This window comes from Crocodylus siamensis, chromosome 5 (assembly GCF_052110815.1).
Source record: "Crocodylus siamensis isolate JL-2025a chromosome 5, ASM5211081v1, whole genome shotgun sequence".
Taxonomy (NCBI): Eukaryota; Metazoa; Chordata; order Crocodylia; family Crocodylidae; genus Crocodylus; species Crocodylus siamensis.
The window spans coordinates 54,568,771-54,593,466 of NC_143399.1; the positions used below are offsets into that span (position 1 = coordinate 54,568,771).

Consider the following 24,696-nt stretch of genomic DNA (forward strand, 5'->3'; position numbering starts at 1 on the left):
ATTGCTTTCTCACTAGTAGGAGTAAAAGGTTTGAATTGAGTGTGGATTGGGCTAGCCAGCTGGGCTGTGAGGACACAGGGAAGTGCCAGGAAAGTGAATGAGAGAGGTGGAGGAACTTGGAAGGAAGAGTTTTTAGCTATTTAGGAAAACTGTAAAGAGAATGGGGAAATTCCAGGTGTCTTCTATTTTGCAGGCACAGTCCTCAGCAGAACCCCTTTGTGCTCCCCTGTCCCCAGGAGGTGGGGAGTGTTCTCCTTATTTTCCCTTTTTGGGAAGAGGGATTCTGTATCCCAGTGCTGTGGGTTAAAACTAGGATCAGAGATATGCAGTGCCCTATCTTTTTCATCACTGGGGGAACTGAATGCATCCAGAAACTATCACAGAGCGGTAGGGGAAATGGTGTGTCTGTAGAGTGGATTTCCTTCCTGAGGCTGCCTTCTGTTTCTGTTGTTGCCCATGAGAGCTTTGCCCTAAGTGATTCTGTGGTACTCAAGTGACCCTATAAACATCTTTAAAAGTCTGCCCTAAAAAGGGGCCTCCAAAGCAAATGTAGGGGGGGGCATGGGTGACCAATGGGAAGACGCGGCTGGGCTAGGCATCCGCTCCTTGTTGCCTCCCAGCAGCAGCCGGGAACCTCAGTCTCTGGCCAAAGACTCCAGCAGCAGCAGTAACAGCAGCAGAACATTGGGAGCCTCTGTCTCCTGCCAAAGAATCCAGCAGCAGCAATACTCACACAGTAGGGCATGGATGGGACTCTCTCCTCTTAGTCAATGAGATGCTGCCAAAGTTCTGCAGACAAGTAGAATGGGAAGGGAGAGAAAACAGAAACTACCCATAAACAAAAGCTGCTGCATCTCTCTCCCTCCTTTCATCAAAGGGCTGGTAGAGCCTGTGCGTGGGGTTTGTGCAGCTCAGATCTGAGCTGAACAAAAAACTTTTTCTTTTTCTTTTCTTTTTCACATTCAGAAGGGGAAAAAAAGTTCAAATGCATTTCTCAACCACAGGGGAAGCCCTTTGATGTGTATTGAGAACTAAGCACATTGCTTAGACACTAGTGAGGAGAAAATGATTTCCCGTGAAAATATTCCTGTCTGGGGAGTGGGATTCTGCATAGTGTTCTTGCTTGGTCTGTTTTCTCCTTGCTATGCACAAGATACCAGAGCAGAGAAGGAGCCCAGCGCTGACGAAATCCCAGAGGGAGCATCTACTTTGGCATTTGTGTTTGATGTTACCGGGTCCATGTATGATGACTTAGTTCAAGTTATTGAAGGGGCATCAAAAATTTTGGAAACCTCTTTGAAGAGACCCAAGAAACCACTTTACAACTTTGCTTTGGTGCCTTTCCATGATCCAGGTAAGGAAATATTTTGGGGGGTCCTGTGCACTGAGAAGATGTGTGTGTTTGTATATATGTCTGAAGAGATTGGTGTCATCCACTGAATTAAAGACATGCAATACATAAATATGTAAAGACATAATAGTGCTGCCACACTGAGGAAAGAAATTGAGGGAGACTAAGGGGCGCAAAATGAAAAGGGAGCACAGTTCTTACCTCGCCTCCCTCCAAAGCGATGAAATTTCCTGCTCTGTTACATAGCATAAGTATTTTATGAAATGTCGTAGTCACCTTTTTCCAATGAAATTCTCAACCAGAATAACTTGCCAGTGGCAAGTTATATTCTGTTAACTTCTTCCCTCCCTGTATGAGTACAGGAAAATATGCGTTAGAAAGTCTGAAATGTTAGGAATGCACGTGTGACACCATAAAATTGACTTTAATCCAAGTGCACACAGAGAACAAACAACACAGATTGAAAAGCTCTATATCCCTTTTGTAACAGCCATTCAAAGTTGAAATGAAAACACTTTCTCCTAGTAGAGAACATTATTAGGAGTATTTGACTGTTTGCTTCATTACCTACATCTACAGAATCTCCTGACTCCTGACTACCCCAGTAAAATCACATTTACTTGCATTCTGATTGTGTGCTTCTGTTGGGTTTCTGAACAGTAAAACAGCGTATCATAGTGTGACTTAGGTTTAGTTCTTGTATCTTTCCCATTGTTTTTCTCCTGCCTCTATTTTTCTCTTGCCTTCTGCTATGTAACTGGGTATATTTTGTCTTTCTGTCTCTCTTAGCATCTGTTTTCTATCCCTTTCCTATCACTTTAAATTTGCTTTCTCCCCTTTCCTTGTCAAGCCTCTCCCAGTGACTTGAAACGGAAATAAGAGCTGGATGCCCCAGGCTGGAGAAGAGAGCAGCCAGCACACAAGAGGAGCTCAAACTAAACGTGCATGGTAGTGTTTAAAGGGGAAAAAAAATCTGTCCTAGGAAATCACTTTCCTGGTTCTGCTTTCCCTTTAGCACCTTGGAATGGAACATTCTGGGAATCAGTCCACTAGGGTTCAAGTCAGATCAATATATTTAATCTCTTAGATGGATCTAGTGGGGTTTTTTTAAGTAAATCCAAAAACAGAAACACAAACACTCCCCTACCAAATATCTGCCATCAGAGTATTTACCTGTTATTATTGAAATCCACACAACTGAAAAATTATGGAAAATCTTTTTTCCCATTCTTCTGTTTGTCCATGTTGTACAACTCTTGCATGTACAGCTTACATTTTTAAGGTTATTCGTCCCTGTGGAATCAGAGTACCGTGTATGAAAAATATGTCAGTGTCACCGTTTCTCTCTTGAAGTAGGACAGTCTGTTTCCTTTGCTTTTCTGTCTTCCTGCAGCAGTTTTAAAAGCAGATGCTGGTGATTGTAAAAATTAGCAAAAGGAAACTGGGATCCCCAAACACTTTTTAGGTTCCTTTTAAGCATCAAATGGATTCAGGTTAGCTCCATTTTGAGTTCCCTCTTTTTTAATTTTAAAACTGATTTTTATAATGGAAGTTTTGCCACTGGCTGCTTCTCTGTAATATCTTATAGCTCTGCTTTCCAGTGTGACTTGTTCTGGAACATTTTTAATCAAACCTGGAAGTGGGAAGGTGATATTATTGGGCATAACTGGCACACATGTATGATGGTGTATTTTGGGTTGGGTGGTGTGCTGTCACCCCCCACTTAATGTTACTGTCCCCTTCCATCTACCTTTTCTCAATTTGGATAGAAAAGTCAACCAGCAATATTTTTCAGTGATTCTTCCAGTGTTTTTACCTTGTGTTACAGGTTGTTTTCAGAATGCTCATTTCAACAAATCCTGTCTTCCCATGCCCTCCCTTTTTCATTTAGTTTATTTTGTCTTCCCTTCCCTAAGACCTTTATAGTCTTTATTTTTCAGTCTTTCCTTCCTTCCCTTTTTATCTCTGCTTCCATTTCAGTCTTGTTTTAACTCCTCTACCATCTTCCTCTCAAAAGCTAAAATGGCCTGTCCCCTTACTGCCTTCTTTCTGGCATCCCCTCAGGTGATCCCCTTCCTTGGTTAAAGTTTATTTAGTAACAAGACTAAAATTAAATGTGCATAAGTTGGAAATGTGTTTGCAGTTATACATTTGCATATCCTAATATACATCTTTACATAAATGATCAAATTTCAGAGTCAAGGATAGATTTTTTTTTTGTATGTGCACTAGCTTGAGGAATAAATACTGTCACCTTAAACCTAAAAATTTTTCTTAATTTTGGAACATAAAATGATTTCTGTAGTGATTTTTCTCCAATAGTGCCAACCTTTCCACAGCCTTCTCATACAGGCTGCTACTTGAAATCATAAAAATGTAGTGATAGCTTCTTATCCATCTATACCAGTATCCTATGTTTGTTATAAAAAATCTAGAAAAATAGATGGCTTGGCTTGGCTCCAATCTGGCTGCACCAGGGAGGGGCAGGGATTGGCCTGGCCCTGATCTGGCTGTGTTGGGCTTGGTAATTTGACAGCAGGGGAGGGGTGGCAGTATTAATTACTACTTCTCCCCTGCCACCAAATTTCCTAACCCAGTTGGGATGCCTGCAGGCCAGATGCCATGGATCATAGGTTGGATTTGGCCTGCAGGCTGAGCATCCTGTATTAGGTAATTCTCAGTTGTCCCACAGACATATTTTAACAGTTTGTGAGACCCTGGTGTTTGTCATGTAAGGACTGTTGGACTACACTGAAAATGCAGTAGATAACTGGGTTTTACAGATCCCTCTCCCGCTGCATAGAAATCGTGGTCTAGATAGATTCCTGGACAGGTACATGGACGATCCATGACTTATACAGCTGCAAAATAAAGTCAAGTATATATCTGAATATATTGTATGAAAGTTTGGGGGTTTTTTTTGAGATGCTGACCTACCTGAGTGGCTGTTGAAGGCATTAGGTACCCCACAGAACTATCCCTGATTAGGTCCAAGTCATCTCTGATGTGAGACTCTTTCTTTCTTTCAGTGAAGTTAACAGCAGAGATTGATTTGGCCTTATGCCCTCTTACTTGGTTTCTGACTTCTCATTGTAATATGGACACTGGGTTCAGTTGAACATGGGCGTTTATAGTACAGCTTGTTCCAGGCTGACTAGTAAAATGGTTCAGCCAGCCTTTGAGCAATGGTGTGAACAAACAGGTATTGTGTGGAGGCAGTCATTGTTGCTGACTGGGAAAAAGCATTCACCAAAAGTGTTCAACCACCCATCCATCTTGTGTGCCTGCTACATGCACTTGGGCTAATCTGCTGTTGTCTGGGGTAATTTCAAAAAGAGTAATCAGGTCTATGGCTAGTAAAATACCCTCTTAAGTCAAATATTTAATTTCACACAAAATGATTGCTTGATGGATGGAAGGAAATGTGCCTTTTGTTTTTCTACCCAAGCCTCTTTTCATACCTTGAAGTTTTTTTAATACCAGGTTTTCACAAAACAACTTTCTAAATACTGCCAATATGTAAGTAGGCTCAATTTGAAGTGTTCTACTACTTAAACATTTATAGCAAATAGAATTTAAGGGCAAGAGTTTCAAGTACTTCAGAAACACAAACATTTGATCAACCTAAAAGTTGTCCTAAAGGAGGAATTCTGATGCTTCTGTAACATTTCCTGAGGAAGCTCTGAACAGTATCTCAAGGCCTATGACAAAAAGGCACAAGTATGATACCATTTGAAACACCTTGAACATCTGTCATTCTCCTGTGCTTATTAGTTACAGCTTTCATAAAAAATTACTTGTTTTTTAGACCTGCAGTGATATATTGTGGCGTGTGCTATGTGTTAATGCTGAAGTAGAATATGACATTACACATAAACCGGTTTAAGTGATCAGAAACCAGTTTAAGCCTGTAACAGAACAGATGTTCAGTACACATAAACCAGTTTGAAAATGACTGAAACTGGTTTGAGATAAACCTGATTGAATGTAGTATCAGACTTAACTAATTTGGGTCAAGCTGGTTTATGCAATGCCTGTCACAGACCCTTTGCTGTTTTAAGCTAAACCAGGAACCCCCAGAATCCCAGCATGCTCTCTGGGATGGGCGGGGCTCTCTGGTCCACTGCAGAGCTGGGCCCTCCCCTCTGCTCCCTGGCCAGAGCTCTGTTAGAGACTTGCAGGCACAACAGGCTCTGCTGGCTTCCCCGTGCCTCCCTCCCCTCCTCTCGCCACTTGCTGCGTAAGCAGAGATCCTCCTCTGCTGTCTCCTACAGCATGGACCTAGCCAGCATGTGGTATGCTAGATAATCCTGTGTAAGGCAGATAGGATAGTGTTCGCTTAGGGTTTTTTGGAGGTAATCAACAGCTCAGAGGGTAATGTCTATGCATTCCTTCCTTTGGAAAAAAGCTGTGTAAGAAGGGCTTGTAATGAGCAAGGCTTTGGTTTCTGATGGGGTTTTAAATGCTGATAACAGAGCTGATAAATGTTCAGTTATTAACAGGGATCCAGGTTTTCTGTTTCCCATGGAAAAATGGAGAAAACCATGGATTCCCTGTTTTTATTGGAAAAAACGTGGATTTCCCTTTTTAGCAGAGAAATCCACGGAGTCTCCACTTTTCAAAGAGCTCTTGCAGGATGGAACAAGCCTGCAAGAGCTGATTGCAGAAAGGGCGGGAAATCCCCAGCCCTACCCGGGGGGGAGGGAGAGGGGGAAGGGTGGGGCCTGAGCCTCTAAGTCAACCATGCTGGGCTCAGGCTCAGACTCGCTCTTCGCCCCTGGATCCTAGAGGTAAGTGGGGCTTTGGGGCTGTGGGGCAGGGCTGGGGAAGGGGGCTGGAGGTTGAGGAAGTGGGGGGGTGCTGCTGGCCCAGGTGGCACACCACAGCCAGGTGCAGGGCCAGGGGGTGAGGGCAGGGGTGCCCCTCTGTGAGGGGCTTTGCATGCCACCCGGCCAGCTGCCCAGGGGAGAGAAAGGGGGAGGCTCGCATGCGGCTGGCTGCACAGCTCTGTGGCTGGCTCCGCAGCGGTGGTGAGTGGCTGGGGGGGCTCGCACATGGTGGCTGCTGTCACTTACCTATGGGGCTGTGCCAGCAGAGACGGCCACTGTGTACAAAACCTCCCTGTGCCAAAACCACCACACTGACGTGGCTGCTTTGCAGCTGGCCGCACAGCTCCGACCATGGCTCTGCAGTGGCAGCGGTGGTGCAGGGAGGTTTGTATGCAGCGGCTGTCACTGCTGGCACAGCCCCATGGGTAAGCAGCAGTGGCCTCTGTGTGCCAGTTGTGACAGGTGCTGTTTACAAAACCTCCCTGCTTGGAGCTGTGTGGCCAGCTGCTTGGAGCTGTGTGGCCAGCTGCATGGCAGCTGTGGCAGTGTGGTGGTGGCCATGTCTGCAGAGTGGAATGGGATGGTGGTGGGGATGGTTGTGTGCCACTCAACTGCCACCACACTGCCGCTGCTGCCCTGTGGCTGGCCACACAGCTCCGGGCATGGCTCCATGGTGGCATGGGGAGGTTTTGTATGCAGCTGCCATCGCCGCTGGCATGGACCCACAGGTAAGCGGCAGTGGCCGCTGCGTGCGAGCCTCCCCCCAACCCCAGCCACCATCCCTCACTGCCACTGTAGAGCTGGCTATGGAGCTGTGCCACCGGCCACATGTGAGCCTCCTTCTCCCCCTCCCCTGGACAGACGGCCAGGCGGCATGCACGTCCCGCATCGCTTGCCCACAAAGCCCCCCTCAGAGGGGCACCCCTGCCCTCACCCCCTGGCTCTGCACCTGGCTGCAGTGTGCCACCTGAGGCCAGCAGCACCCGCCTCTCCCTCAGTCCCCAGCCACCTTCCCCAGCTGTTCCCCACAACCCCCAAGTCCTGCATACTTCTAGGATCCAGGAGCGAAGGGCATGGCTCTGCAGTGGCAGGGATTGCCTACAAAGCCTCCCCCCCCACAAGCCCCTAGCCAGAACACAGCTGCTACCACCCTGCACTGCCACAGAGCTGTGCAGTCAGTCGCAGGGCATAAGCGGTGGTCCAGGGGTGGCTGCTGCATGCAAGCCCTGCTTTCCACCCCCATGACTGGGTGGCACATATGTGGCCCACACACAGTGGTTGCCACCACACTGTTGCTGCCATGCCCTGTGCCACTTGCCCACAAAGCTGTGCAGGTGGCCATGGGATGGTAATGCAGGGTGCAGTGGCAGAGTTGCGGTGGCAGCCTCTGCGTGCGAACTCTGTCAGGACGTCCGGCACATGTGTGGCCTGCAGAGTGGCACCCCTGTCTTCACCCCCGGCCCTGCTCCTGGGAGTGGGCACAGGGGCATGCTCCCACCTTCTTGATCTACTCCCCCAGCACCTTGCCTTTCCCCCACTCTGCTTTGCTTCTTCCCCCACACACACTTACCTGCTGGGGTGGGTGTCAGTGTCTGTGTGTGCCTCTGTGTCTGCATGTCTGTGCCTGCATGTCTGTGGGTCTGATGGGTTGTTGTGAAGGGCATCAGGAGGGCTGTTGAGGCTGGGGGGGGGAGAGTGTGGGGCACCTGCAGCTCTGTGGGGGGGGCTTTCATTTTTCACAGATTTTGGGTTTTTAATCAGAGAATTTGCAATTTTTAATCAGAGAAAACCAGGATCCCTGGTTATTGGGGGGAGGGGAGACTCCCTAATCATAGCATTCTTCTGGGCCCTGGCCATGCCCCCTTCAGCTCAGCCCTGGGGAAGGGAGGGCTGCTCTAGCACCTCCTCCTGGCTTCTAGCCTGAGTCACTGCAGACATGGGCCTGCACTTCTGGGATGTCTGTTTGGTTACAAAACTGATTTAGCCTAGTCAGGTTAGACTCACCTGCAGAGATTGAATCAATTCAGGCTCAGGCTTTTTGAATGTCTGTCCCTAGCCTATGTGGCCACAACATGGGTTTTGGTAAAACCTCAGTGAAAGTATTCTATGTGGAAAAGAAGCTACCAACAACTAGAGATTTTGAATACAATGCCCACAATTTGAGAGTTAAAATCTGTGATGTTGATATGGTCCAGAATTGTGAGTTACACAAAGTTAAGATCTGGTTCAGATTCTCACTGCACTCTGCCACTAACATTCTGTGGTTGTTGGAAGAAGTTATGGTTTGGATTTTCTAATAATCGTTGTACTGAATATCATGTTGTATGTGTGTGCAGTTCTTTCTCAATGCCTAATCAGCAAAGCAAAATTACATAGACTGTGAAATGTTCTGTTGTCAAAGAAAAATTTCCTTGGAGGACTTATGTATCCAGTGCAAAGATTAAAAAATCCCGATTTAAGGAGTGTTGGCGCAGAAAAATGTTGTACTACTTTAGATTTCAGATCAAAGACTACTCTTGTAGTTTACAGTGACTTCTGGCCTCCTGCTAATAAATGTTACTGACTTCAGTGAGAACATGATCAGACACAGAATATCCTTATTTAATGTCTTTATTCAGCCAATTCTTACGTATATGCCATTAAGGAGTTTGGGAATGGAAAGGAGTTTAATGGGCTAGATTTGTCCCTGGTGTAACTTTGGTGAAGCCAGTAGAGTTACATCAGAAATGAATTTCACCTTACGTAATACACTCTGTATTGTAAACAATCATGCATTTAGAGTGAATGTCATTCTAAAATAATGCTGTAGTAATTTTAGCTTATCTTTCAAAGAGAAATGAAGGGAAGGATCTTATTTCACCAAGTGTTATCTAATGTATTAGCTGCAGTATCTATGGTAATGGTAACAGTGATCAATATTTTGTAGAAAACTTACATTTTGTGAGGCAGACTAGTTTATAAGTATGTCACTTCTAATGGGTGAACCAAATTATAGACCTCTTTGTAAGAGAAATCCATTTAAAAATTAGACCTAAGTTGTACAGTTGTGTTTCAACACCCAACCCAGACCCTCAACAATGGAGCAAAACAGTTTATTATAGTGTACTTATTATGAGGGACTGGATAACATAGAAACCAAGATGTCTTCCTATATATTGTGACCTTATTAAAAACATGCTTTGATAGTGTTTAAAATACTACTCTTATTTTTCCCCTGGGCTGTTATAGAAACTGTGTTTGTGTTGCAGTACAGTTATACTGAGGCCTATGTGAACTTTCTAGTGTAGTTTTTCAGGGATTCTTTCTGAAAGGCATTTAAGAAACCAGTGAATTAAATGTCACCCTGAAGGAGTGTTTGAAACTCCTTCCCATTTTACAGTTGGAGAATCAGTAGAGAGTAATTAAAGGTCTTATTTAGGGTCATGCAGCTAGTCTGTAATAGTTGGGAGTTGAATTTTCTTCTCTTCAATCTCTCCTCAATTGCTGGACTTCAGTTAAGAATCTTGTAGTTCACTGTGAGCTCTGACTTCCTTTCCTACTATAACTGTCATTGACTTTAGTGGGAACAGGATTGGACCCAAAATATCAGTTCTCCTTCTTCCCTTTACAAAATCAGTCTGAGTAGTTAATGGAACAAGGTCAAATCACATTGTTTAACCTTCCCCCTGAGTATCTTCTCTTTAACATGCATAGGGTGGCATTGCCATAACAATGGGCGGATTGCTGTGCTATACAGTAGCTTGTAAAGTTTGGAGGGCTGTATGAAAGGCTTTTTTATAGAGGTGGGACTGAATCTTGGAGGGGAAACACAAGGAGTTAATAATAGGCCTTCAGTGGTAATAACTTAAGATTTTATACTTCTGAAATAAAAAGTGCTGAAATGTGCCCTGTTCAATAATAAAGGGACTTATAAAGCTCTGTGAAAGAATGGAAAAAATATGAACCTTCTTTTGTATGTTAATAACAGCCTTGAAAACTTCACTTGCAAGTGATGAGGAATATATTGTCCCCAGTGAGTAGACCATCTACTTCCAACATAATTTTAAACCTAATTTAAAGATGAAAATTATTAAGGTTGCATGGATAATCTTCCAAATATGAACAAACATCATCTGCAGATAAAAGCAGTGCAGTTGTCTCTTGGTCATACATTTTGCCAGATTGTAGTGAAATAAAATTAACAAGGTACTTGCCAATTTTCTGGTGCTATTCCATACTTCTGATGGCTTATTTCCACTATTTTGCCCTGGACAAATCCATAGTTATTGTCTTAGCCTTTGGCCAGGAGGCTTATTTTACTGGCTAATAGGTGTCTAACAAAATTTAAGGTGTGTCTGAACTAATTTACAATGGTGGCTCTGTACAAAGCCACCATTAGTTTAGGGGGTAGAGGTATAGTTGTGGTATGCTCTGCAGGAGGAGGAAGAGGGGACTTTTTAAACATAATTCCTAGACTTGAATTTTATATTTTGGTGTAGAGCTGGAAGAAGACTCAATAAATAACTGAGATTGTATGGTGCTCCCATTTATCCCTGCAACTGTAGTCCTGTTGTATCATGAGAACTAGTAGTGTTATTAGGAATGGATTTCTGGATGTTTTTATAATATAAAAACATTATACTTACTTCATGATGGAGCCCCTAATGTGCTACTATGGCTTGTAGCATAAGCATCTTTGTGCCATGATGTAACAGTAGAACATTTGGCATGGTGGCAAAGAGCTAGTACCAATGACTGTGAGACTTTCAAAGAGGTGAGTGTCTGAAAGTTGCGGTGCATATGTTTTCTTGAGTATGTTGAGGCTTACTGTATAACAAAGACACCAGAAAGCCTCCAGTTAGTATTGCATATGAGGAGGGGGAGAGTCAGTTGTGTGTGTCCACATGCTCTCCTTCCAGAGGCTGCAACCCCATCTGTTCAGAATATGGTGGGCCTGCTCATCTATTAATTTGGTCTAGAAACACTGTAGTCCAATCTGCTCAGATGGAGTGCCCTCTCTTTCCACGACTTGATGTTATCACATAAATTCTTGGGAGCTGGAGGAAATGAATCATCGGTAATCCCAGTAGCTGTAGGCCCATCTTCTTATGGGGCTCCAACCTCCCCTTTACCCCACCCTAACCACATCAAATGTACTTCAGCGGGAATGTTTGGTGTCCCAGCCTCTCTTCAATTTCTGTGAGCTCCAGCTAGCTCTAAGATTGGATGCAGGATATGATGGGACAACTGCACACAAGACTCTCAATAAGGACTGATCCTCAGGCATATCCTTAACCCAAAACAAAAACAAAAAATAGTGGACTAACAAAACACAGTCCATGGCTTCTTGCCACTTTGGGAATGACACTCTCATCCCTACTATAATCTTCAGATCTTCTCCCCTTTGACCCAGCTTAGTCAGGGCTATACCTGAGTCCTTAATGCAGCCACAGGAGGAATATCTCCCCCCTCAAAATGGGCGCAACAAATAATTAACACCACAAGGCAGAAAAGGGAAAAAAAAAGAAATAAAAGCAAGAAAAACTAATCAGCTTAAGTACTCATTTGCAGTCCATCATCACCAGTGATCATTGTGATCATTGCAGTCCATACACCACAAGTCAGTAGTTGGAAGCTCAGGCTTCTCCTTAAGCCTCTCTCTCAGGATTACTCCTCCAGATTCTTCAGTGGCCCTCTGGCCACCTTCTGCTTGCAGGCTTGTAGCTTCTGCCTGCCGGAGGACTCTCACTTCTGATTTCAGGTAGGCATCCTCCCTACTCTGCCCTTTTCTGGGGCCAGAAATAGCTCTGCCAGGTGCCTATCGCCCAAGCTGGAGGGTGAGGCTGCTTTTAAAATGCTGTGCCTCAGGCACGGCGCATCATGCTGGCTGCAGGATCGGGTTGCTGTGCTGCCATTCCTGGCTTCTCTTTTCAGTCCCCTGTGGCCTCCCACAATGTATGAGAGAGGTACCAAGATTTTAGTATTTATTTGATAGCAGGGGTAAGAAAAAGCTACTGCTACCTGAATGCACGCTAGGCAGGCAGATCATGTGGTATCCTTTCGCTTTTTCTGCTACCTCACTTTCTTGCTACATGTTGCTTATGCTGACTTGCATCTGGAATCAGCATTCAGTGTTGCATGGGTGAAAATCTCTTTAACATTAACCAGTTATTTTCCAAATCCAAGATAACCAACACCTACATTATTGATCTTCAATATGCTGATGATTGTGTTGTGTGTGCCTACTCACAACACAGTCAATTGCAGAACGTTACATCACTTTTGATTGTTTCTGTCAAGCATGTGAAAACCTTGGACTCACTGTCAACTTCACGAAAACCAAGATACTTTACCAACCCACCCCTAACCAGCCAGCTCTTCCTCCATATTATTACAATTAGAGTACAATCTTTGACTATTGCCCCTACCTGGATAGACACCTTTCCCAAAATGTAAACATAGATGATGATATTCAACAGTGAATAAAATCTGCCAGTGCTGCTTTTGGACATCTCCAAAATTGGGTCTTTGATGATTATTAGATCAGGACCCAAACCAAACTTCTCATCTCCGAGGCTGTTTTCATCCATATGCTGTTGTATGGGTGTGAGACATGGATGACATATTGGAAATGCCTGAAAGCTTTGAAATGTTACCATCAGCAATGTCTTTGGAAAACTCTCCATGTCAGTTGGAAGGGCAGGAGAATGAATGCCAGTGTTCTTCCTCAAATAAGTACCACCAGCATTGGAGCCAAGTTTATATGGCACCAGCTCTGTTGGACAGGTCTTGTCAAAAGGAGGCCTGATAACCAGCTCCTAAAACAATTCCTATACTTCCAGCTCACCAAAGGTCACCACTCTAGAGGCGGGCAAAAGAAATGTTTCAAGGACAGACATTCCCCTCCCCTTTCCTCACTCCCTTCCCTTCCTTGCCTGCCACTGCCACTGTTCCCACTGCCCCAGGGGTAATGTAAGCTCTGGAGCTGCTTCAGGGGCTCCCCTCCCCTGTCTGCTCCTGGGCTGGCAGGGAATACCTGGGGGGACCAGGCAGGGAGGGTGAATCCAACTGTACTGATGCTGTCTGAGGCTCATCTCAGCCCTTGTACAGTCCAGCTGGAGCTGGGCAGAAGTGGCTGTGGAGCCTTGCCTCTGGGACAGTGTGGACATTTGCAGCAGCAGGTGGAAGGGGAAAGGAGAGAGGAGTGGACATGTGTCTGAGCATAGAGGAGTAGGGAGTGGAGGAATTAAAATGCCTGTCTGATGCTCGTACAGTGTGGTCAGAAAGGAGGAGTGCAGCCATGCCACTGAACTCACCTCTGAATTCACCCAAGACAGCAAGGCATTGGTCATTGTGAGAAAACTTACTTCATGATGGAGGCTGACGAGAAACAAGAAGAAAGAGTTGTGACCTGACATCACCAGGATCTACTCCTTCCCAAAACAGTTTGACATGTCTGCTGTCTCCTTTGTCATCTGTGGACTCACCAGTGACTTATTCACTGGACAACTGTTGTTCTTGTATGGGAGGACTGCCAACGACATAATGCTTATGTGGAAGATGATGTCATCAGCCCCTAAAAGAACCAGCCTGAATACTCATGGATTGCTCTTCTGGCAGTGCTTACAGTACTCTTTCCTTTTTCACTCAGTATTTATAGTTGGAGTTTGAATTGAAAGGAAGGAAGCAAGGATGAAGAATAAAGTACTTAGAGAAGAGGGACAACACCTGGTATTTGAATCTGTTGTGGTATTAAGAGTAAAAGACACCCCAGGCCAATCTGACAGTTTGAGGTTAGACTCCAATACAGGCAGAGAAATGTCATCACTTTAAAATCACTTCAAATCACTTTTATTACTAATTAAGTGCGTTGTTTGGATTGTAGCTAAACTAAATATATAGGGAAAATGTGATTGATATTAGCAATTGGTTCTGACAAAAAAATTCTAGCCATAAAAGTTGGACCCAACCATCGCCTAGAGCAGTGGTCTCCAAACTTTTTTGATCATGCACCCCTATCAGTAAAAAATTTTTGAGCACGCACCCCCAGTATATGTATATTTATTTATTTATAAATTATGTACAGGTACTACTCACTGTACATGACACATGACCATCTGACATATGGACCGAGTGAGGACGCCAGTGTCAATCCATATATTAAATATTAGTAAAGCTTAATTTTTTTCTTTTTTTTTTAGATAAAAAATAAATATAAATAGAAGTTCTAATATTTTCTTCCTGCACCCCAGCGGATCATCTTGTGCAACCCTGGGGTGCACGCACCCCACTTTGGAGACCACTGCCCTAGAGTGGTGTCTCCAGAAGCTTCTGGAAAAATTGAGGGGATATTCAGAAATTGTCAGGGTTGGAATAACTTTGCTGATTTAATTCAGTGGATCTTTTATTACTGACTTTATTGGCTGCAACCAGCAATAGCATTTAATAATGTTTACCTACAGAGATCTATAGATCTATATGATAAGAACTCTGCATAGTAGTTAAATTTAAAATCATATATAGAAATTCAAAATGTCTGCTTGCTTGAGTATCATTGCTTAATTATGTCCTTACTGATCATTTAAGCAAAATAGAACCTATTTATATACTTTTGTCATGCACTGAATATTTAGGTATTGTACAACAATCAGGGAGAACCCTGAATGGACAAAAGGATACAGTAAAGGATCTACATTTTTCCATCTCTTCTGAAACTTGCGTAATAACTACCGAATACAAATAAAATATGTGTGTTGTGACCTTATTGCATAGATGTCCCTCGTCCATCCCTAAAAGTCAGTGGAACAACTGTGTTGTTGCCAACTCTTGCAAATGTAATGGCATTTTGGCCCCTGCTATTGCTACATGATCTTACTAGAGATTTAGATCTCATTGTAATAGGAACCAGCCTGAACACTTAGTAAGAGATTGTTGACCCATTTCAAACGTCACATCAAACTTACTATTTTGTTGTTTTCACTACACTGACCACTCTTCAGAATGTTATCAATTTTAAGTTTTACTTAGCTGCGCTAGGTTCAAACTGCTTGTCTAGAAGTGAAAGGTTCTGTAGTTCATTAGTTATGCCCTGAAGCATCCCATTCCCACTAATTACTAATATTTAAGAATGAGGCTTGTCTTGAGGATGATATACTTACCAAATCTAGTTTCTGGAGTTTACACAGGCAAAAATCTCATCCAAATTGCTGTAATTTATAAAGCTTAAAAGTGCTATATTCAGCTTGCATTAATCACAGTTCAAACACTAAATATACAATAGAACATACTGATGTAACATTAAAATTTACTTCTGAACACTCTGTTTCACATTATCAAATCTAAAAATTATTCCAGAGTCTTTACTTTAATGTTTTCTCCTCATAACATGTATTTGCAGCAGCATTTGAACATCTGCACCTCTTCTTCTATTCCTTCTGTTATAGGCAAAAGCCATGTGCAGGAATGCATATTGTGATTCTGTGGGGACCAGTCTATCCAGCTATTTGTGAAAAAGTAGTGGAATGTTTGGCATTAGGATGCCTGGCATAAAGCCAATAGAACATCCTCTACTCCTAGAGCAAGCGTGATGGTGTTCTTGTTTGGGTCACCTGGATTTAAAACCCTTAAACTTTCACTATTTGAGTTCAGAAATCACACCTGTTAATGTAGAAGAGCAGCGTACCCATGGCATAGGGTGGAGAAAGTGTCTCAACCACTATGGGCCAGAATTTTGCAGGCTGAATTTGGTCTTCAGGCCAAGGCCTTGTCTATACTATTGATCAGGACTGGGTCACAAACCTGAAGAAAAGGGCTGGTAGGCAGAAGCAGATATCAAGCTGAGAACTGAGTTTGGCAAGCATGATAGGGAGTCTAGAGCCAGGGTGAGGCAAATGCAGAAATCAGGGCACGAATTGGGAGATGAACACCTCGGCATAGTCAGAGCTACATAGGGAAACTGCAGCTACATGGAACATGGAACAACTCAATCTGATGTAGAGGACGGGTTTTATATCTTGGGATCAGCTCAGCTCCCTTCAGTGGGTTATCACAGGGACCCTGCTTTTCTCTGATAAAAAAAATCCCCAGTTTTCATATTTAAAAAGTAACCCAAAATCTACATTCTTCCATGATTAAAATGAAACACCTTGGCCTGCGGACCAAATACACACTCACACCCACTGTAAGTCAGGAAAGTCGGCCAGTAGGAAATGTGGCCACAACGTGGGTTTTGGTGAATGTGGACTTGATTTTAGGAAAGCTGCAACTTGTCAATGCAGCTTGATTTTAGGAAAGCTGACTTGTATAAACTTAGGGGATTGGTTGGTGAAGCCATGCAGGACCATGGTCTGATGAGGAAGGGAGTACAAGGTGAGTGGTTGTTCCTCAAGGAAGTGTTCCTAAAAGCTCAAAGGAAGCCCATTCCATTTCATAAGAAAGGCAGCAAAAGGGCTGGGAGACCCCATTGGCTCAACAGGGAAGTCATGGACCTCCTGAAATTAAAGCAAGCCTACAAAGAGTGGAAGTCAGGAATAACTACCAAAGAGGAGTACTCAGCGACAGCCTGCAACTGTAGGGAGCAGATCAGGACAGAAAAAGCACAAACTGAATACAGATTGGCAACTGCAATCAAGGACAACAAAAAATCCTTCTTTAGCTATGTAGGAAGTTGGAAAAAAAATGAGAGCATAGAGGCCCGATGAATGAAATGGGAGGGCTGATAACTGACGCTCAGGACAAAACCAAACTCCTGAATGAATACTTTATGTTGGTGTTCCACCAGTCCAAGAGTGTTAGCTTGCTTGACAGGATACAGGATGATTGTAGTGGGTGTGACTACCTTTCCATAGTTGGCATAGTTCTTGTGGGGGAGCACCTACAAAGGCTAAATATCTCCAAGTCAGCAGGATCAAATGAACTACACCTGAGGGTGCTAAAAGAACTGACCAACTTCATTGTGAGGCCTATGACAAAGTTATTTGAAGATTTGTGGTGCTTGGGAGAGGTCCCAAAAGATTGGAAGAAGCCCAGCGTGGTACCTATCTTTAAGAAAGAGAGAAAGGAGGACCCAGAGAATTACAGGCCGGTCAGTTTGACCTCAATCCCTGGTAAAATCCTGGAGAAAATTATCAAAGAATCCATTACAGACAGGCTAGCAGAAGGCAGTATTCTGAAGAAGAGCCAACATGGCTTTGTTATGGGCAGGTCATGCCAGACCAACCTGATTTCCTACAATTAGGTAACTCGCCACCTGGATAGGGGAATGAGGTTGATGTCATATACCTGGACTTCAAAAAAGCCTTTGACCTGGTTTCCCATGAAGTCCTCATGAAGAGATTGTGAAAATGCGGCCTTGACTACTTTAGTCTGGTGGCTAGGTAACTGGCTTCATGGTAGGACCCAGAGAGTAATGATTGACAGAACTGAGTCATTATGGTGGAGGGTGACCAGTGGCATCCCTCAGGGCTCAGTACTTGGACTAGTGCTTTTCAACATGTTCATTAACGATTTGGATTTGGCTATTAAAAGTGAACTAGCAAAGTTCGCTGATGACACCAAACTATGGGGGACCACGGTCATGCTCGAAGACAGGCTGGCAATACAGGCCAACCTGGACGGGCTCGCAAGGTGGGCGGATCTCAACCTGATGTCGTTTAATATGGAGAAATGTAAAGTGCTCCATCTGGGGATAAATAATCCACAACACACTTATAGGCTTGGCAGTGCTAAACTTGCTAGCACCAGATCTGAATAAGACCTGGGTGTTGTGATAGACAACAAAATGAACATGAACCACCAATGCGATGCTGTAGCTGGCGGAGCTACTTAAACATTGGCATGCATCTGCCGAGGCAACTCAAACAAGGTTAAGGATGTCATCCTCCATCTCTACTCAGCCTTGGTGAGACTGCAGCTGGAGTTCTGAGTCCAGTTCTGGTCGCTGCAGTTCAGGAAGGAAGCTTGAGAGAGTGCAAAGAAAGGCCACGCACATGATTAGAGGCCTAGAGAACAGGTCATATGAGGAGAGGCTGAAAAACTTGGGACTGTTCAGCCTGGGGAAGAGAAGACTCAGAGGGAACTTGGTAGCCTGTAAGTATATCAATATACATTGGCGTGAGGGAGCATTTATTCACCAAGGCCCCTCAGGGGAGGACAAGAAATAATGGACATAAGCTGATTGAAGATCGCTTCAGGCTAGACATAAGGAAGAACTTGTTTACAAGCTAAGTACTGAGGGTTTGGAACAGGCTCCCCCCGGAGGTGGTATAGTCATGCACCCTGGCGATCTTCAAACAGTGTCTTGACGCCCAACTTGCTGGGGTCATTTGATCCCAGCAGTCTTTCCTGTTCAAGTGCAGGGGGGCTGGACCCAGTGATCTGTAAGGTCCCTTCCAGTCCCTATCAACAACTATGATATAGTGGTGTTTCATTTTAATCATGGAAGAATGTGGATTTTGGGTTACCTTTTTAAATCTGAACATTGGGGATTTTTTTTATCGGAGAAAATCAGGATCCCTGGTCATCAGGCATGGTAGAGCCCAAATAGGTTTCAGTCAGCTGCTCTTAGGCCTTAAGCATGGATAAGCTCTAGTCCTAACAGGAGCAACCCTATATGTTTTCTCTAAAATAGATGAAGGGATACTTATGTCTCTGAAGCAGCAATATGAGTCTATTACAATAATAAAAAAGGGCTGTGAAGGGCACAGAAATATTTAACATCAGCTAGTAGAAGACTCAGAACGCATTTGCCATCTGACTAACAGTTCAGTCTACTTTTTCTGTTGTCTTGTTTTATGCCCCAAGATTGCATGAAGGCAGGAGCTTGGGTTTCATAAGAGCTCCCAGAAGCCAAAGACGTGTTGTTGGCATAAGAATTGGCAGCACTGGCTAAAGGACTAAATCAGTGGTTCTCAACCTTTTTAGACTCAAAGCACCCCTTATCAGACTTGAGGAACTCCTCCATATCTTTTTTGAATTAAGCAGCACTATACTTAACAAATCAATCTATTTATTACAGGGTTTACCTCCTTGCAGAGGGGACAGGGAAACAGCTAGGTTGGGAAAGTCTAAGCCTGCTTTTATCTGCTTATCTCCTCACACTTTTGAAGCACTCCAGGGTGCTCTGGAGGCTGGGGGCTGTAGACTGTGCACAGATGGGGACGTGCATGAATATATCTACAAAGTGAGCTGCATTTAAAACAAAACCAAATCTCTAGTGACTAGTAAAAAGCAGAACAAAAATTTGGCATAGAGCCCAAAGTGCTTTCAAGCTATGAATATTATCTGCAATACTCTCAGAGATTTATGGACACTGTCCCTTTCACCTTTAGAGATGGTAACTTTTTATGAGAGAAAACCACAATGAAGCAAAGCCAGCAAGCATAAATACTGCATACCTTTCTCTCACTTTAAGCAAGGTAATAGCATCCATTATAAGTCCATTTTTTAGGGCATTGAGGGCAATGAGGGTAGAATTTAGCAAGTACTGCCTGCATCCACATGAGATGCTGGCTCATATACATAAGTACTATCCCTTAGTAGTATCCCTAAACAGCTTTTTGATAAAGCTGACTGTGCAGTAGCTCATTACTGATTCTCAGTAGCTCATTACTACTGTGCACTAGTGTTGCATCATGCTTCGTGCTACATGATGCTACTGCACAGTAGTAATGAGCTACTGTGCAGTCAGTGTCTCGTGTAGACATGGCCGCTGACAGTTTACTTGGCTTTTGAGTTGCTGATCTTATTCACTTGAGCAGATGTGCTGAAAGTTAGTTATAAAAAAACAAAACAAAAATGCCTTGTGTGGTGAGATAGTCATATGAAAAGTCCTCAGTGAAGGGGAAAGAAGCTAGAAGTTTGTTAAATATCACCTCATTTGTTATGCCAAAAATAAAGTAGTAAGAACAGGTAAGACTTAGAGCCCCATTGTCATTTACTTTGTCCCTGCCCTAGAGTCAGAATGAGGCTAAGGACAGAAGTTACACTAAACCGGTTTAAGTGATCAGAAATTGGTTTAAACTTATAACAGTTCAGTGCACATAAACCGCTTTCAAAACGTCCAAAATGAGTTTAAGATAAACCTGTTTGGATGTAGTATCAGATGTAACTGATTTAGGTCAAACTGGTTTATGGAACTGAGGGACAAAGGTAATTTAAGCTATATTACCTAAAGGTAATATATTCTGGGGTATAAATTGGAGCAACCTCCAGGGTGTTGTAACTTTACATAATCTGCTCCCCAGGAACTCCCATTCAGCAGGGGCTAGTAGTCAAGTCTGTCCAATGTGTAATGCAACCATACTTCTGATATATACCTTATCCATTCCATATGGGAGGAGCTGTGGGTCCTTCTGTTCCCTCTACAGCCCTTATATCCCTTTACACCAATTAAAGAGACAGTCCATGCCTGAGGCATCCTCATGGAATTGATTTCACACAAACTAAGGCTTTTTATGATATAAAAACAATATAAAGGGACCTTGTGGTAACTGAAAATCATTCTCCTGAGTCCCATTAAAGTCAACAGGAGTTTTGTCTTTGACTTGAATGTAGTCAGGGTTTCACCTTAGTTTCTGGAACCTTTTTGGAAAAACTAAATCTATTCAAAAGGAGCAACATAAGAATTGCTATGGGTGGATACATTACAGTTTATCGTAACCTCACAGCCTTTAAACGGGGTAATTAGTTCTACCGCTTCAGTGGCTGAATTTAACAACTGGTACAAGAAAAAGTAGAAAGTGAAGAATATTACCACTCATACAATTTTTAAGTGAGCACAATGTAATAACCCATTTTATTATTTGGCTAGATTAACACTCTTAATGAGAAATGCCATGGGGTTTGTAATGGACTTCAGCTGGTTGGGATACTAATTAAATATCTTGTTTGAAAACTAGGGTCCCTATTAACTCAGAGCCTTAACTCTAAGGGAAGAGGAATTGTCATCAAATCACTAAGGTCATTTGTTTCCTTCCTTACAAAAGAGGACTGTGTAACTCTACTTAACTTGTCTCAAGACCACAGCCCAATGTGGCTATAGCTCAAGGATGGGCAAAATATGGGTCATGGGCCATATCTGGTCCACTAATTGATTCTATCTGACCTGTGGGCAGGTGACATGGGTGGTGGCTCCAGCCTTTGCTGGCACTGTGGGGGATGTTGGGCAGCAGTATCCCTGAGCTATGGGTAAGTGCAGTCTACATTGCCCTGGTGGGGAGCTGGGGCAAGCTAGAGGGGACCGTTAGTCTCCCCAGGCTTTGTAGGGGCAAGGGTGAATGGGAATGCGTGGGAAGCGGGAAGGTTTGGGGTGCAGGTGGCTCTTGAGGGGCATGTTGGAGCGTAGGCTGAGGCAGGAGCTCCCTTGTTGTGATGGGGGAGGCTGGGTGGTGGCAGGGCTCTGCTGGGGGCAGAGGCCTGGGCCATGGCAGGGCTCTGTTGGGAGGGGGGTGGGGGCACCCTCCTTTGGCCAAGTGTGCTGCTGGCTGGTTTTGGTTCCCTTGAGAGAGAGACTTTATTTCGAGGTAATTTGCAATTGCCTCTATATAAACTTCTCAAAAATACATAAATCAGGAAAAACATTATTTGTTTAAAAGGAAATTAAAATATTTCATATTAGATGTTTGAGTTTTAGCATTTGATTTATTTTTATGTATAATTTGTTAAAATGATATCTTCACCATTCACTTTATGCATGCAGCCCTCAACAGCTCACCACAACTCTTGAGGTGGCCCTCCAGCTGAAATAATTGCCCACCTCTACTGCAGCTAGAAGTCCTCAATTATATGTGTTTGTTTACAAGTCTAAGGATGTGTTTAGTGTGAGAGAAGTAATGGGTTTTTCAATGGTTCCGTTTAGTTTTTAAATGACCATTTTAAATAATTATGTCTCAAAGGTAATGTACTGTCAGGGCAAAATTAGTTAAGACTTCATGCAGTTTCTATGCCACAGAAACATAGGCAAATTGTGGCAAACCTCCAGCTGCTACATGCAAGCTTTTGCAGGAGCGAAGTACACCATTATTTTATTTTGGTGAGGTAGTTGATCAGGAATTGGATAACCAGGATGTGGAAAGGGGTGGGGGGAAAAGGGGAAAAGTAGAAGAAATTTGATTTAGTTAATTGATTTTGAATGTGGCCTAAGGAATGTTAGGGGGGAACCTGAGGACAGGAAAAAGAGTCCAGAGGCCAGTTGGTATATATTCTCCAATCAGGGGCTTGGGGTTAGCATATGCTTTGTACTTTGGTTTTGAAGGAGACATACATCAGAAAAGATATTGGGAACATATGTTTGTTAGAGCCTGGATGGCAGAACTGGAACAGCTGAAAGAGATGTGCCATGTTTCTTAATCTGCTCACTATGTTCTAATAATTTACAATTTTGTTAAGAGGATCAAGGTAGATTGAGGAAATGTGCTTTCTTTTAAAGTGGTCTACTTTATACATTTAATTTGTTTCTGCTAAGGAAGATGCATTTTATCTCTGAATGGCTGTACTCCAGAGGGTGCATCCATAACTAGGGAGGATCACTAGAATTTATTAAGTACATTGTTTAATTCTTATTAATAAGTGATTTATTAGATATGTTATTAAGTACTTATATCTACACTATATAACAGTATTCTTATACTGATAATTTTTGTCCATGACTTATGTTTAATTGGAGTAACTTTTTGATTTGAGCCACACATAGGGGAAAGTTTCTAAGCTTTTTACAGATGCAAGCAGATGCATGGGTCTAGATCTTTTATTAAGATGTGTTAACCTGCTGTATTGTATCTGATGTACTCTTCCATTCTGACTACATCTGGCATCCTTGGTCATCTCCTGTTCCAACAGACACTGTGTGTGACTTTTCTGTATCTGCTGTGGCTATAACTCTGCCTAAAATATATTTAACCACAGTCTTCAATTTAAAAGGTATAAAGGTTAAAGTATGTATATATTTGTAAAAGACATATATCCAGATCTCAGGTCAACAAGAGCTGCATACATCAAAAACAGCAAAACAGGACCGAAAGTATTGAAGTGACTTTCAGTGCTTTAGCATTATTTCATTTCTCCATCTAGAATGATGGTCTCATTAGCCACAAGTCCCTCCTAGCACTTAAACATGCATGTAACATTACTTATTTTTAACTCAAATGTGTAGGGGTTTTCAGGACTAGTTCCTGTGTCATACATGTGCAGAGAACTTTGACAAGCTCTTGAGTAAACAGATGCAAATCCAGCCCTTTCCCTGGAAGAGACTATGTGTGAGCAGACCAGGGGGAGATCCGGCGGGAGGGATGCAGTGGTGCAGATGTACTGGCAGCAGCAGTGGGGATTTTTTAAAGTCCATGGATCAGGTAAAAATCTTACCTCTGTCCCCTGCTTTTGGCACATTCTCCCTTTCCGTCTGTCCTCAGCTGCATGAGTGTCTGCTGCTGCTGCCTCTGCTGCTATCCCTGCCCTCCCTGACTGATGGAGAAGGGGGTTCCAGAGCCACTCCTGCCTGCTCCAGTCATGAACAGCAGCAGCAGCCGGAGTGGACACATTTCTCCACTGCGCATCTCCTAGGTTGGTTATACTGATCTAGCCTTATGGCAGGCAGGGGAAGCAGCGTGACCACATAGGCGAGCTCCCCAGGGTAATTGTCTCTGATATGTCCTCCATAGGAGGTCTATATTGAGCAGATTCTTTTTGGTATTGGGTGGTGGAACCGGAGCATGCTCCATCCACTCCATGCATTGACCTGGTATTGCAGTGCTTCCAGGACCGGTGCAAAAAAACAGGAAAAAAAAAAAAAAGCATCTCCTAGGATGTTCCCTGCCAGCCCAGGAGCAAGGGCCAGTGAACCCGCCTGCCACCATCCTCTGCTGAGCCTAGTGCAGCAGCTCTGGAGCCCCTCACTGATGTGAAATGAATTGGGAATGTTGTGGCTTGGGAGGGTTGTCGGGGGAGGGCTCCAGAGCCACTGCAGCTGAGCTCAGCAGGAAACACCCAGGAGACTGTGCAGAGAGAAGGATCCCATCCACCTGCTGCTCTTTTCCCCAATGAGCCTGGCTGGAAGCAGGGAGGAGCAGCTCTGGAATATCCTCCACCCCATCATTGGCCTGGAACAGCAGCAGTGTAGGGTGGGGAGAGGGGTGAATTTGCCCTAGGAGCAGATCCCTGTGCGAGGGTAGTCAAGTTACTGGGGTTCTGTGTGGCCTGGGAACCAGAACCAGTTGCAAAGTTGGTGTCAAAAACTGAATTAGCTCTACTCTCCTCCTCTTAATTCTGTACATTTTCCACCATAGCTGTATGTCTCCCCCCATTATTTGTGCTGCTGTTTGAATGGCAAAGCTACAAAATAAGAAGACTTAGTTTTAGAAAAATTTCATAGACTGTTGCATCAAGACAGCTGTCCTTAAAACAGACTTTATGGTGAAAAAATTACTTAAGACAGGGCAAACTTTTGCACTGAATTTCAATGACGTAATTGTGATGCCATTAAAATCAGTGGAGTTACTCTGCGTATATGGTGGAGTTACTCTGGATATATGTAATTAAATGTAA

General features: G+C 43.6%; 1 protein-coding gene and 1 pseudogene across 5 annotated transcripts in view; both read left to right on the forward strand.

The window, feature by feature from the left end:
• Positions 1–659: 659 nt before the first annotated feature.
• HMCN1 (hemicentin 1) overlaps positions 660–24,696 on the forward strand; it is a 356,272-nt gene continuing 332,235 nt past the window's right edge. For all 5 annotated transcript variants that reach the window (XM_090048332.1, XM_090048334.1, XM_090048335.1 and 2 more), the window contains exon 1: positions 660–1,354. In XM_090048332.1, the coding sequence (XP_089904458.1) occupies positions 1,066–1,354 (289 nt within the window). In that variant the 5' untranslated portion in view covers positions 660–1,065. The remainder of the gene's footprint in view (positions 1,355–24,696) is intronic.
• On the forward strand, positions 23,723–23,927 carry LOC149864129 (U2 spliceosomal RNA; annotated as a pseudogene).